General features: G+C 40.8%; 1 protein-coding gene across 3 annotated transcripts in view; it reads right to left on the reverse strand.

The window, feature by feature from the left end:
• Window positions 1-8,395: 8,395 nt before the first annotated feature.
• Window positions 8,396-15,595, reverse strand: part of LOC143924770 (ankyrin repeat and fibronectin type-III domain-containing protein 1-like) — a 552,097-nt gene continuing 544,897 nt past the window's right edge. For all 3 annotated transcript variants that reach the window (XM_077449225.1, XM_077449226.1, XM_077449227.1), the window contains 3 exons: window positions 15,254-15,467; window positions 13,497-14,212; window positions 8,396-9,880 (listed from right to left, as the gene is read on the reverse strand). In XM_077449225.1, the coding sequence (XP_077305351.1) occupies window positions 9,590-9,880; window positions 13,497-14,212; window positions 15,254-15,467 (1,221 nt within the window). In that variant the 3' untranslated portion in view covers window positions 8,396-9,589. The remainder of the gene's footprint in view (window positions 9,881-13,496; window positions 14,213-15,253; window positions 15,468-15,595) is intronic.

Here is a 15,595-nt window from a genome sequence, read left to right on the forward strand (position 1 = left end):
TTGGTACACCCGACGACAGCCTAGGTGAGCGGCGGGCTGACGTCATCATTACCGCCTCAACTGCTCGTGGATCTGCCTGCCTGTGTAGTGGTAAGCAAGCAGACAATCGTAGGGGAGATGTGGATATTACAGTGGGGGAGATGACGTGGATATTACAATTATAATTGAAATTAGTTGATTAATCGATTAAAAAAAATTGTTTTAAACATATTGTATGGCTCTCGTGGAATTACATTTTAAAATATGTGGCATTCATGGCTCTCTCAGTCAAAAAGGTTCCCTACCCCTGGTCTAGAGCAAGTATGGAGATATTGAAGCTGCCCAAGAAAACCATTGATCACCATCTCAACAAAGCCATGTCACAGAGCAATAAGGTTTTTATATAGTTTGGTTGATCAAAAAGGTCACACGATGGGGAACTTTATAATGCGGTTTTCCATTAAAAGTGGTATTTTGGTGAAATTATAGGATAATTCATCCCTGTTTTCATGGTAAAATCAAGTTCAGACTATTGTTGCATCATCAATAGAAAACACAGCTTTGCCAAGTAGAGATTCTCTGCTCCATTATTAAATCAACACCTCTGCAAGATAATGGTCTGCTGAATCTCATACAGATAGCGGAGACAAAGGTTGTCTAAAGTTGTACTAAAGAGCAATGGGTTAAACTACTACCAGGATGAGGTCAGGGACTGACAAGATTTAGCTTAGTCATAAATTACCAGTGACTGAACATTTGGAGGCAGCCAGCTGCCTACATCCAGCACCTCATTAACATGTTTCAGGCAAAATGCTAACAACTCCGCTGCTAATTCTACAATTACTAGCAATCTCTGAGCAGCTATGTGGATGTGCCGAGATGCAGGAAGACACTCCGGCCCCCGCTGGCCTAGCGCAGTGTGCGAAATGCTTTTAGTTTTTCACACAAGCCTGATGCATTGTTAATGCATGCTGGGAATATCACGTTAACACATGCCAGGAGGGATAATAACATTATATTGCGCAGAATAATTTGCCGCTTAACAAAAGGAGGATCATGGCAGTACAGGCCGCATCCTATATGTATCAGGACCTGTAGTGCAGCCAGAAGATATAGGCTAACTTTTTAAGGGCACAGACAGAATAATCTATTACAGCCTCACAGGGAATGTTTTCTTAAATGATACACAGGCCTAAAATTAGATTTGCTTCCTGCTTTAGTAGGTGTTAGCATCTCATTTCAACAAGTAGCTTGTAGTTACGGGGCAGACAGCCTGGCTAATGCAGCGGGATTCAGATCACTTGTGGATCACAATTGTTGCACTTTTCTTTTTCTTCGCTCTCCAGAATCAAATTACGTCTATTCTTATCCTGGTTGGATTTAGAGGATGGTCAAGCACTGGAGTCTGCCTGTCCCTGCCAGGCCATAAAATAATTTTTATCAAGAAGGTGACTACCTTAGCGAGGGATGAATGGAAGGAAACTATCAATAATTGTACATTTTCGCTTCACATTGTAACATGGAAGTCATTTTTTTTTACATTATTGTTATTGTATTTCATATGTAGATCGCTCCCTCTAGTAACAATCTCCAAATTAATGACTGGGATTAGCATATCTGCTTATAGTAATTACACTATGTGACAGGAGTCACTTTGTGTGGGGAGCTTGTGGAACCCAGTTTACCTTGGAGAGCACTGGTATCTCATTGGTCAGCTCCCCCGCCCCTCCTATGTGTAAATCACCCTATGTCTATTAGGGACACATGGTGACTGAGAACCCCAGTCTGATCTGCACCAGTCAAACTCACTGTACAACCATACTGGAATATTACATATATATATATATATATATATATATATATATATATATATATATATATATATATATATATATATATATTATATATTGTCTCATATACTGTTGTAGACTCTTTACTAGATCGTTTGAGATGTGGCTGTATCCCATTGTTCTATTGTTTGTGTCTGCCTTGGGAGCAACCTATTATGGGATACATATGTCTCTGTGGATTAGCTGTGAGAGGGGAGGAGGGATTTCTCCAGCAGTCCCTTCCAAAACAGTCTACTGATGAGAAGTTTGAATACACCTATGTCATGCTACTGGTGGAGGTAAAGTCTATTCCACCCTGTTTCATTATGCAAAGAGGGGTGGCTTGTCCCCTGAGTGTATATCCCTGTGTGCCTTTGTTCAAATAAAAAGTTCATGTTCCAGTTTTGCAGATAAACGAGGCCTGCCTAGTTCTTGGTTGCAAGCGGATGTAATATCTAATATCTATATTCAGACTGGAGGAAGTAGTATATGGTGGAAGCACGCCATTACACACTTTATGGTCAAAGGTTTGTACACCTAACCGTTACACCTAATTATATGGCCACAGTGTGTGATTTCAACCTTGTAGCAATAGTTTGGTTATTTCAATTGCATAGTTTAGGTCATTAACCAGACTGTGTCTGTCAGCTCCATGCTGGCAATATATATATGTGCAAATAAAGTATGCCAGTATCAAGTATTTGCCATTTTCAACAGTAGAGTAGGGAGTGGCCTGAGAGGGATTATTTTGTTGGCCAGCTTGAACATGTATTGCAATAAGTGAACTAAAATTCCTGTTTCTAGTAAAGATTTACTAAAAACATGTAAATGTGAATAGCAGTGTGCAAAGAGTTTATTTCAATTTTTAAAACATTTAGGGAAGGCCTAGCATGGACTGGTTCTAGCATAAATGTAACCCTGTGCAACTAAGCCACCTCCATAAAGACATTGTTTAATGAGTTTGGTGTGTAAAAACACATCTGGGAGCTCAGGTTGGATGAGAAGACCTGGCTGGAAGTAGGCCTGCCAATTTAGGTTTAAAGTTAGGGTTAGGTTAGACTTGTCCCTTTATATCTTTATGGGCCTGACTTTGTCCATATGGGTGGAGTCATACTAAAACAGAAAGTGCCTTCCCCATATAATGCACATCTGGTTGCTCTCTGAAGTCCAAGCAGATTCAAACCTGCTCTGAAAAAAAACCTGTTGAGCAGTAAACTATGGTAAAAATAGAATTCCTGTGGCAATAGTAAAAGCTGGTGTGTCTGGTTGTAGCATGGATGTGACCCTGTGCAACGAAGACAGCTCCATAAAGACACGGTTTGATAATGTTGGTGTGTAGGAATCCATCAGTCAAGTGCTGATATTGGATGAGAAGACCTGACTCAAAGTAGGCCTACCAATTTAGCTTTAATGTCAAGGCTTTGACCCATCACTTTAGGTCTTTGGGCCTAACTTTTTTGCACCGATGCATTCTGAAACAGAAAGGGCCACCCCAAAGCTGTTGGTACAAATTTGGAAAGGGCACAGCTGTCTTAAATGTCTTTTCATGCCATCACTGGAAACACTCAAAATGAATAGGTTTGAGGATTGTCTACATACATTTGGCCATATAGTTTAGGTGTGAGGCTCAGGTCAGTATCCACACGTTTCTGGGGCCATAAGATGTAAGACAGGCCATACATGGGGTACATTACTTTCCATCAACACAAACAGTACTGACAAAGGAATCAGCAATTGTCTTCTCCGGGCAGGGGAAGCCATCCCTTCCGGGAGAGACAGTGAGTATCACTAGTGGCTATAGCAGCTGCTTGTGATAATTGCAAGCGAATCCGCCAAGCTGGTTGTACCCAAGTTGATTGATCGATCAACTTGGTACATTCAGCTTTACCATTAACAATTCGAATCTCAGCTGGTTCAGCAGGAATCGACCGAGATTTGGACCGTTTATGGCCGACCAAAGTGACTCACTCAGCAATGGGGATCAGGTAGCACCTATGCAACTTGCACCTCTAAACAAAGTTAGCAATGGCAGTTTCCCTATTTTGATCAACTGCAAGGAAGACCTCATCTTACCAAGAAAGCACACATAACTGTATCAAGTACACAATCGCATAAAGCTTTATAATTGTGTCTGTCTTCCTGGCTTAAAGCTTTATGGAGAGTACTCATTGCCTCTCTACAAATGGCTCTTTGTCATGGAACTGTATGAACTCATGTCAGAATCAGTAATAATAGACTGCTGCTGTATGGTACTATTAATAATGTGTTATTTCGGTGTTGTAGGTGGCTAATAGACTGTTACGTGCAATCTAATAAAAGCAATCAGACATCTGAGTTAATAACCGCTAGCATGTCATTGTTTTGAAATACACTCAGATGAAAGTAAATAAAGGCTTAGTTACTTAGATGCAATTAAAGTGATCTAAATCTCTGCTGTATTATTTCAGCAACACAGATCCTGGATGAAATGTGTAATGTGCCCATTGAAGCATAGAAATAGCATTGTTATGCCAATTACCCTTCATTGTTGAAGAATGCAAGTTGCAGAGCAAACTGCCAATTACTTGGCCACTGATGCTATTTGAACATATCAGGAGACGCGCAATCACTCGTATGTCCCTTGCTGTTTTACTCTGGAACACTGATGAAATAAAGAATATAGAAGGCAGGGATGAACTCTTTGATATGTACACTTCTAATGTAACTCGCCTTTGCAATCAGATTCAGATCTGAAAACTGTTCTTGAGAAATATATGTAGCGGCTGCTCCTGAAGAGCATGCGTTTTTTTCAAAAGTTAAAATTGCCTAAGTTTGGTTTGGGTGCAGTTATCTAAATTAGACTTCCGTCTCAGTCTGACTGGACCGTGAGATGTTTAGCCTGGCCACATGGGGCACTGTCTCTTCTGGCAGGCATGGAACTATGGTCTGGTTAGGTGCTTAAGTTACTCTCTCTCTCGAAACCCGCCCAGTGGGAGGGAAGCTCTCGCTGTGCTTTCTGGGAGAGGGTACTTAAGATGCGGACGTCACGTTATTCGGGGTTCCGGTCCAGAATGATGTACTAACTTAATGGTCCTGGTCCTCCTGACCAGCCCCCAGGAAGGCTATGGCCTGGAATCCACCCGACTTTAATGTCTTAGGGCTGGCTAGCCTGAGGCAAGGAAACTAAGAGAAGGATTCTGAGGTGGTTGGGTGCCATCTCCGGTTCGGGAGAGACCCAGTGACTTTGAGCATTCCAGGGGAGGACTCTTCAGAGGAAGACCACGTACGGGTTGGCTTCTTAGTAAGAGCCTGGAAGGGCTGAAGTAACCGAGAGAATCCGGTCTTGTGGATATCGCCAAGCTGGCTGAAAGAACCAGGTATCCTACAAGTGTTTCAAGCTTAGTTTTCCTACAAGTTCTACAACAACGTCTGTGGCAAAGACATTATCTTGTATGTTCTATAATAACGTCTGTGGCAGAGACTTGTTCCTGAGTAAACACCTTGTTGGCTGCTAGACCTTGTGAGAGAAGGACTGTCCAACCTGAGTGATCATCCCTTTGCGATTGGCTATTCTCTGGGTGCAGTCAAAGTAAGCTCTTCAACAAATTTGACTTTGACGCTAAGAGTACCTGAACTTCCCTTTCCAACCCTCTGATCCCAATTCAAGAGACTGTTCATTGTTTATGTTTTTGCAAATAAAATCCATTCAGTGGATCTGTTGTCAGTCTCGAAGTTACTGGCCCATCTACTATGGGAATCCCTAGACGTACAACAAGGAAAACAGGAGGTAACGGTAAGCCCAAAACTAACCAGCAGCTCCTTCGGGGGTTAGTGCTACATATAAATCAGTACAATTGAAATCCTGGAAATAAAGGTTGATGGAATTAAAAATTAGAATTTTGGGCTTCTAAACATGATCATCAAACAGGAGAGCGTGTTAGTTTCCAGACATAAACTTAGGGTAGGACTGTCTGCACTTTGAAGCACTTTGAAGCTTTGCCCCCCCCCATAGCCTGTATTGGGAGAGTTGTGTAACCCAAGTGTTCCTGTTAAGGGCTAAAGTTGGACCAAAGGACACCATGAGATTGATCATACTGACCATTATGTTTGCACATCAGCTCATTCCCTGAAGTCTGAGTAGATTTAAACCTGGAAAAAACTCTTGGGGGGGAAAAAACATTAATAGAAAATGGAATTCCTGTTGCAATAAAAAAGCTTGTGTGCCTAAAAATTCAAACGTAGGGCTTCCACACATGAGCATCTAACACACATGTGTCAAACACAAGGATCATGGGCTGACTCCACCTTTTTTCATCCAGAACGTGGTCAAACTCTGTTCCGCCACCTCTGGCTCTCGACTTCTAATGCCGCTTATCCACTGTCACTTGTAAACAAAGAAGCCTTCTGTGTTGACAAGGACAGCTTTCCTCTCGACAGCTCTCACAGATCCCTGCCTGCACTGCACTCAAGGGGGGACAAGGCAGATGCAGGTGAAGAATGGGGCAACACCTGGCAAGTTGCACTGTGATCCTCATCTGTGTTCGGGGGCACAGATACTGACCAATGATCCCCCTGCAAGTGAGAGAGTGAGGCGGAGCTACCTACACTGCTGGGAGGTACTAGAGCCAGGCCAAGGTGGGTGAGATGTGAGGAAGCTTGGGGGGGATGGGGGCTGTAGAGAGAGATGTGTGCAAAGATGGAGGATGGTGCAGAAGTCAGAGCCGAGGAGGAGAGGAAGTGAGAAGTGGATAGCCTATGAAAGAGAGCTGAACCCTGCACTCTGTGCACAGCGCAACCGTAAACCCTGCACTCTGTAAGTAGCACATTCTTCAACCCTGCACTCTGTACACAGCGCACCCCTGAACTCTGCACTCTGTGCATAGGGCAACCTTGAAGCTGTACTCTAGATACATTGGGCACCCCTAAACTTTGCATTCTGCACATAGGCCATCCCTGAACTCCACACATAATGTGCTCCTGTTTTGTTTTTCACCATTCAATGCTGTTTGGAGGAAGGGGCATGGTTGAGTTCATGCACTTATTCTCTAGGAAAAAAAAGCCCTGGATAAATGTATATAGTCTTATAGATACAACCAGCCCTTTAAGGGCAACGATAATCCTGAAGTGGCCCACAATGAAATTGAGTTTGTCACCCCTGATCTAACAGGAGTGCTAAGTGTGTGTTTTGGTTTCCAGAGACAATCTGAAGCTAGGACTATCTGCAGCGTGAAGCTCTGCCTCCTCCTTCTAAAGCCCAAACTGGGACTGAAACTGTTCCTCTTCAAGGCTGAAGCTGTAAAGCTGGGCTAAAAGACATTATGAGAGAGATTATCATTCACATCCACCAATTCTCTAAACCCTGAGACCTGTTTACAGTGATATTTGTACTTTGTGTGAGCTGGTTTCCCATTCAAAATGTGTGTGATAAATAATAAAAGCATCTGAAAAATAAACTAAAGTCATCATATTTTTTTCTTCAAGCTATAAGTGCCTATTATAGGATTGAAAATAAAATATAAAATTGTAAAAATATAAAATAAATAAAATAAAATACAATAAAAAATAAAATTGTAATATAATATAATATCAACAAATCACATTTTCTATGCTTAGTTGCATGCAGAGATGATAGGAATAAAGTCTCTGATTGGTTCCACAGTCAGTCCAGCTTCAGCTCCAGAGTCTCCTCCAAGTTGTGTGTGCTTTGACACCACTACATGTGAAGTCTCCTTGGCATCTATAATATGTCCTAACCTGTTGAAATGTCACCTTCCAAAAAGAAGGAACAAAGGCATTGCCAGGGTGCCACATTTATCAATCCATTTAGTAGGGTAAGCCCAGCAGCTACGTGAAGCAGCATCATTTTTGCTGCTTGCCACTGTAACCTCATAGCTCAAGAACACAAGAGACATAGATATTCATCTAAGTCAGGGATATCCAATCTGTGGCCCAAGACGGCTATGAATGCGACCCAACTCAAAAACGTAAAAACTTACTGAATTTTTTTTTTGGGGGGGGGGGGTTCTTTGTAAAAATGCATTTACACTCAGCGAACACGTGGCCAAAAAAAAATGTGACAGTGTCTCTTTACTGAACTTTTCAAGTTTTAAATTCCCAAATAAAAATATCAAAATTTTCAAAATCACGCCTTAATCGTGCCATCAGTTTTCGTCAGCATCTGTAGTTGTGAGCAACTATTTTCAAGAATGAAGCACACGGAGGACACAATGAGAACCAAAATATCTGATGAGCACTTTGAGAATTCATTGAGAATTTTTACTACATCCATAGAGTTTATGTTGCCCTTTTTCACTTATAATAAAACATATTACAAAAAAAATAAAGTTTTATTACTCAGATAGGTATATATTTTATATCAGTGATTGTCAACTTGTGATCTACCCGACTTTCTGCTCATCAGCTATCCTTATTGTTAGTGTATTTCATATGTGGCCCAAGACAGTTCCTCTTCTTCCAATGTGGCCTAGAAAGGTCAAAATGTTGGACACCCGTGACCTAGGTCCATTATACGGCTGATGTGTTACAACCAGATTGCAGCTCTTGCCAACTAATGTATTTTCATAAACCCTTCTTCAAAACCACACAACTTTTTGATATTGACAAAATGTTTAATATCTGTACAATAATAGCACCAGGGCTTTATACTTTTGTTTAACACTGTGTGGTGTCTTTATTTTTACAGAAATAAAAACAGCAACTGATATGTCTTGTTTGTTATCGTCTGGCTCATTTAAAGACAACAAAAAAATTGAATAGAGAGGAATACAAAATGGCGGAGTTGAGGATGGGCGCCAGTGATAAGAACAGAGAGTAACAAGATAAATGCATAATTATAGAACACTTCAAACATATTTCAACAAAGAATTCAAAAGCCAATTTGCTTATGTTTGAACGTGGACTGGCACAGCCTCGACAAGTGAGTTCATTGATATTCTCACAGAAGCACCACCAATCTGTACTGTGGACCACAAAATTTCAATATACCCATTGAGTAACAGAGGCGTACTTGAAAACATGCGGTTTTTAACATACGCAAGGCCAATTCACAACCACCGAAACGAAGATAGAGGAAACTTGGCTGTGGCACGGAGGTCATGGCAATGAACGAAAATCTATTAATGAGAGGCATTTCTTTAAAATGAAAGCATACAGGGGAGAGTAGTCAACATAGAGTACCAGGCTTTCCTCGCACTCAAATTTTTTACGTTTTTTTTTTTTTTTTTTTAAGAAAACACTGCTTTAGGAACAATTGTGCAACAAAATATTTTTTTCCCAGGATACAATAAAACAAGCACAATAAACAATATTTTTTTCATAAAAAAGAAATAATTTCTTGTGGTTATTATCTGTTTGTTCTTTTGCTCTGGATACATACAAGCGGACAGGCATCCAATGTCCCATTCAGTCTTTGTGGCTTACACATCAATAAAACCCAAATGTTTTGTTGAAAAGGGTGGAGGGGGGGAGAAATATGTATTGCTTCGTTTGGTGTAAGTGGTATGTTTTATGTTGTTGTTCTAAAAATACTTTTTTCCAGATTCCTTTCCAGTGAAGAAGTTGCGGTAAAAGATATTTTCTCATGTGTCAGTTTTCTTTCACTCTCAGGAAGATAAGTCTTTGGTTGACAAGAAAAAAAAAATAAAAAAATCTTAAAACCTATTTCCAACCAGAGGTCGCACTTCTGGACAAGGAAAATGCTTTAATGAGCAAAGGAAGCATTGAATTTGAGCTGACAGCCCCTCGGAAGGTTGACTGAGTTGAGCAACATCCGGGTTGTAAACTTATACTGTTGTAGCTGGACCGTACTGAAAGTGTAAAGGAGAAGTCTCTCGGATGCGGACAGAGAAGTGACCCTTGTTCCACACATTCTGGAGTGAGAAAGGTAGAAAATCATCAGCCAGCCACTGTTCCTTGTTGTTTTCTGAAGTGAAAACCAGTGCAAAGTGGTCTAGCTGGTCTTCGGCATAGCAGTAGCCTTCTGTACTTCCCAGCATGCTCCTGGAGATCTCATTCATCTGAAGGACCACCAGCTTTACAACTTCCTGGGCCTGTGTCTTGCTCGTAATGTGCAACTGCGTTCACATAAGAATAAAAAGAAAGAAAGGGCTGGTTTTAAAGGACTTCAAATACTTTGGTTCTGTTGTTTAAATGACTTTTTATACTTTGGTTCTGGATTGAAAGGGTTGCCTTTTAAACGGCAAATCCTCTTGACATCTGGTTTTAGACAAAAACATTTTATTTTTGGTTATATTACTTTTGACTAGAGGATTTTGAAAGGAAAATTTACAGAAGGATCCGTTTATTAACCCGGTGCTTGAGGCAAAAGGGGGTGGGATTGTAACAAAAAATATTATAGGATATTTCAAGAGCTTCCACCCCGGGAAGACCATTCAGTTGGCCTGTGCTATTCACTTGAGAAACAGGCTGGCTTTCTTTAGGGGAGGAAAAAGCTGACGTGGTCATGCTTTCGAAATCCAGGGCATTGGAACATGTTTCTGTATACAGAATGGCAAGGGACCCTGCTTCGATGCAACAGACTCAGCCTAATGGGGATCATTTTTACCCTCTTTGATATAAACCATCATATTTAATAACTCAACTTCCAAATATACTGCTTGTATACACAGTGCATTTACCACTGGCAGGGATGCATAAAATGATCAGCTTTTATCTATTTATGTAAAACCTTTATCCCAAAAGGAAACAAAGTTTGCTGTAAAGTCAGCAATAGATAGATCAGATCTCAACTGATAAAGCAGAGACCAGGCAGAGAGTTTCGAACCATCTATGGGCAGGCTGGTTATGTTCTGCAAGTTAAAAAAAAAAATGAATACAGCCACTATATCGAATGATTAATAAGCTGCAATAAATTACATTTTTGGTTTTAGGTTTAATACTGCTTTAATATTTATCAATGGAGCTTCATTTATAGCAATAACCTTTAGCAAACATTGCCTACGGCTGCTGATCAGAGCTGCACAGTGCTTAGAACTGATTTTTCTGCCAACAAAACTTTTTCAGTCCATTTTTTGGATCCCTGGTGGTGAGTTGAGATGTTTTTTTTTCCAACAGGTTTACTTACAGCCATGAATGAAGAGCCATTAATAAAGATAGGGCAAATATAATATGTGCTATTTGTTTAAAGGATTCTGTCATGGTGTCCATTGTGCCCATTCAGGGCAAAGTGACAGGCTACCTTCTCCTACCCGCTGATACCTTTATTGCCCTTCCCTGATGCTATGTTTTGTCTGTTGGAGCTCTCAAAAATACTCAGAACTTCCAGGTATGGAGGAGCAAGTGACCTTCTCCTCTTTCTACTAGAATGCAATACTTGGGACTGAGCAGGCAATCACCAGGCCTGAACACTGTCAGATGAGGGAGGGGAGATGGTTATTACCTTTGCATAAACTCCCGACACAGAAGGGTTGATTTACTAAAAGCAGAATGCTATTTAGTTTGCAAGGGAACTTTCATCATGTCTTAGCCCTTGTACACACGGTCAGTCCGACGGATTTTATCCGAAACTTGTACACACGGTCGGACAAAGTTGTCGGAAAATCCGATCGTTTGTAACGTGATTTAGTTACAATGGGACTACGTTCAGGCTAGTAGCCAATAGCTTTGGTCTAGGAATTTGATCTGAGCATGCGTGGCACTTTGTCCGATCGGAATTCTCTACAAACGATCGGACAAAGTCCGATCGGATCATGTTGTCGGAAAATTTTATAGCCCAGCTCTAAAACTTTGTCGGTTGGATATTCCGATGGAAACAGTCTGATGGATCCCACACACGGTCGAATTATCCGACAACACGGTTCGATCAGACATTTTCCATCGGAATGTCCGACCGTGTGTACAAGGGCTTAGTGAGTTAGGTAACGCTCTGCTGACTTCTATCATCCAATCATGCCCAAGCAAAAATGCATTTTTTATTTTAGTTTTTCCTTGCATGTTATTTTGATTTTTTTTTTTTCAATTGAATTTTTACCACATTCACCAAGCTCTGGTGACAATTTCCTTCCAAAGTACAACTTCCCTTGCAGTCTCTTTGCCTTTAGGAGATCAACCCCAGACTGATATGGAGTTTGCACAAGGATTACACACAAAGTTTCCACAGACAAGTGCAGCAGGGAGCGCAACATAGGTGAATATCAGTGTGTGTGGCGATGGCCTGTCAGGTATAAGGTATTTATTAATTGCTAAGCTGGAAATCAGACCACATTTTAGGAGCCAATCATGGGAATAAAGGCTCACTGTTTTTTTCTCACAATTGTAAATGCACACCTACATCAACAGACTGTTTGCTATTCTCTGCATCTGATACCATTAATCCCCACATACAAGCTTAGTACATAAGCTTTAGTATATTTCTTAAATATACTTGTAGAAGTGCTATACATTTACTGTGTTTGGACTATATGACATATCTCGAACTGGAATCACCAATATTGGCCAAGTTGTGGTAAGGATCAGGATTTATACTTATGGGAGATGGAGGAAAAAAGCCTGCTGTGGTGGCTCCATATTCTGTGTTCTTTCTCAAGTCATGAACATACGCCACTAATTATATGAAGTCTTTCTGTGCAATTACTGTACTGAATGCTTGCTGCGTGGTAGTTGGACAGTGAAAGCAAATGCCTATTTTATGAACCAAGTCTTCTCATTAAGTAGAAAACACTTTGTTTCAAGCTTTGGGAAAGGGTTAGAACCTCTGTCATGAGTTTAATACTGTATATGTCTCCCTCTGACAACCACCCCCCTCATTTCTAGTCCTGTTGTCACAGAAAAAGGAACAGAGAAGAAATCTTCCCATTGGTTTCACATACAGGAATAAAAACTTGACAGAAGTATTTACTGTTCCAAAGTCTATCCAAAACATTTTGTCTGGAGTTGGTTTATAAGTGATCATATGAAGGAAGGGTGAAGTTCCCTGATCAGCCTAAAGGTTTGGGTATGGGTAGGTGATAAGGGTTACGAAGACAATATTTCTTTTACAACAGTTTTCATCGTAGAGTCTCCCCAGCCAAGAAAAAAAAAAGGCCAAAAACAAATGTATGACTACTTGCTCCACCATGGCTGGTTATGGGCTTTTGCTAAGTAAAGCAGGGTAAACATTGAGCAATCTGACCCTATAAAAGCTGCCCAGTATACCCAAGTTGCAAATTAGGCATTATCTATTACATTTGAACGAGAGGAATTCTAGAATGCTCTTTCCTCAAAGCAGCATCCTTTTTTAAAGTGTCTTCATATTTTGTATCGTATTTCCAAGCTTGTCTACGTTCATCGTTTTCACTTCACTTTGGCATTGTAAATTTCTATTTTAATTCTATATGCTACAGAAACATATTGTGGCAAAATAAATGCATTGAAATTAAATTAAATGTTTTTTTTCTGCCAAACTTCACATTAGATGTTTAATTACCTTCCTAATATTGGATCTTATAGGTTGGATCCCCATATGATGTGAATATAGGGAAGCCAGCCCTGTAACCATCCTGGACAGACAAATGGTGCTAAGCTAGGGTAATATGTCAGGTGTGTATATTTATTGCTGGGCGGTACATAGGAATGCTGGTCTGAGTTTCTGCTGGGTTAATAACCCCTCCACCAATGTACAGGTCCATGCTGTCCTATTGAGAAAATTATATAGACATAACCTGAAACACACACAGCCGCTTTCTACAGTACCTTAACACTCATTTCTTTAGACAGACCAGTGTCATACTGCGGATATATCCGTAGAGTTATAGAGTTGTTCTTTTTCCCTTGACCTGCTACAGTTCTTGGTTCCAAGGGTTCTTGGAAGTCATGTGTCCATTCAACAGAGTGTGTGCGGTGAATCCGTCGTGAGCTTTCACATGGCTGATCATGGTCTGGGCTAAAAGAAGTGCTTGTCCTCAACCCACGAATACTGCGATAACCTGTAGGCTTTGACTCTGTGGGAGAACTGTCTACAGAACCTGGGCAGGACTTCCGAGTTGCCTTGTAAGGCTGTTTGGGGAAGTCCAAGCTGCTGGTACGAACACAGTAGGCTTGCCGCTTTTCTGTAATACGTAAAAGTTCGATCTGGCGGCTGGGAAGCACAAAGTCACTATCATAAAGCTGCTGTGGGCGGTCGTCTTCCTGAGTCATTACTTTGGGCTCATGTGTTTGAAGTACATCGGGTGTCCCATCTCTGAAGCTGCGAATGTTTCTCCTGCTACACTCCTGACCAGAGGGATAAACCAGATCTAACTCCTTTGGACTCTGGGCTCTACTAGAGTCATAATCACTGTCTGTAGCAAGGAAGACTTCAGAAGAGCCCTCTTCATCAGATATGCCATGTGAATCTAGAAGAGGGGAAGACTGGTTTGCAAACTTCACATCCAACAGTTCATTGTCAGAATACGGAGCGGCAAGGAGATCTGCAGATGCAAAAAAATTAAGTCAAAATCATGTCTGCATGCAGATTTTTTGCAACTTGAGCATAAACTTGTGTCAACTCAAGCCATCAAATGTGCCTTCAATAAAACATACAGAATTGCCTAATAAATGGCTTAAATAGCAGTGGTGAGACCATCAACATAACCTCAAAGGTCATTCAGTCAAGTTAAATATATGTAAGAATGGCATCTGAATAAACATAAACAGCTAGACATCCAAAACCAATTGTGACCAAGGGATACTATTATTCAAGGTATAAGGTAATTAGATCTAACACATACATAGCACACATTTTGTTTTACTATATCTTACCTACAGTATGTCCAATAAAAAAAAAATCTGTATTTTTTGGTAACTTTATCATAACAAACAGAAGTGCATACAATATTTGAAATAGAGAGACAAACTTTTTTGGATTCTAGATCAGTGGTCTCCAAACCGCATCCCAGGGGCAACTGTTTGAGATCAGGTTCTCAAATTTTCCAACAACAAGACTTGTTGTCGGAAATTCTGAGTGTACACAATTCCGACACACATAAGTCCACGCATGCTCGGAATCAAGCAGAAGAGCCACACTGGCTATTGAACTTCATTTTTCTCGGCTCGTCGTACGTGTTGTACGTTACCGCGTTCTTGAGCTTTGGAAATTCCAACACCATTTGTGTGACCGTGTGTGCATAACAAGTTTGGTTGTCGGAATATCCAATTGTGTGTACGTGGCATTAGGATCATAACTTACAGATTTTACATTATGGATATAAGGCACACTCTCTGCCTGGTTAATTCTTAGTGCCATGCTTTTATTCTTGTTGAAAAAAATCTCACTTCAAGGAATGTAGTGTTGATGATTTTCACTATATTACTTTCCCATCGTTAGTCATGGGAAACCGTTGCAGTTCAGTCAGCATAATGATGGCAGCGTTGCCTCCAGTGTGTTGTGTTTGATGTCACTCAGTAGAATGGTAACATAAGCTTACTGTGATATAAGGATTTCCTCTATGGACACTGTTCAGCCCACTCACCTGTGTTAAACTTCCTGTTGGTTTCAGGTGAGGGAGTCGGAGATGGAAAGTAGTCTAGTTGAGATGAGTTGGACTGAGGTTTCTGCTTTAGTATAATGTCTCCAGCAACACTGAGGAACCAGGTGAGCGGCACAGCACAAGATGGTTGTTTGTACCTGGCATGTTGGAGGGCATCCATCATCCAGCGCATTTCTCTCCAGATTTCTTCCATTTGCTGTATATGGATTAGAGGAAGAAGATGTCATTAACCGAAGGCTGGGTTTTGTGTGAAACCCTTTTTGCATTTAACTTTTTAGGATGGGTTCACACTATTGTGAATTGGATGCGGGTTTGTGGTCGGCT

Source organism: Lithobates pipiens, unplaced genomic scaffold, assembly GCF_037356315.1.
Source record: "Lithobates pipiens isolate NorthernLeopardFrog02 unplaced genomic scaffold, aLitPip1_a1.2 Scaffold_22, whole genome shotgun sequence".
Taxonomy (NCBI): Eukaryota; Metazoa; Chordata; class Amphibia; order Anura; family Ranidae; genus Lithobates; species Lithobates pipiens.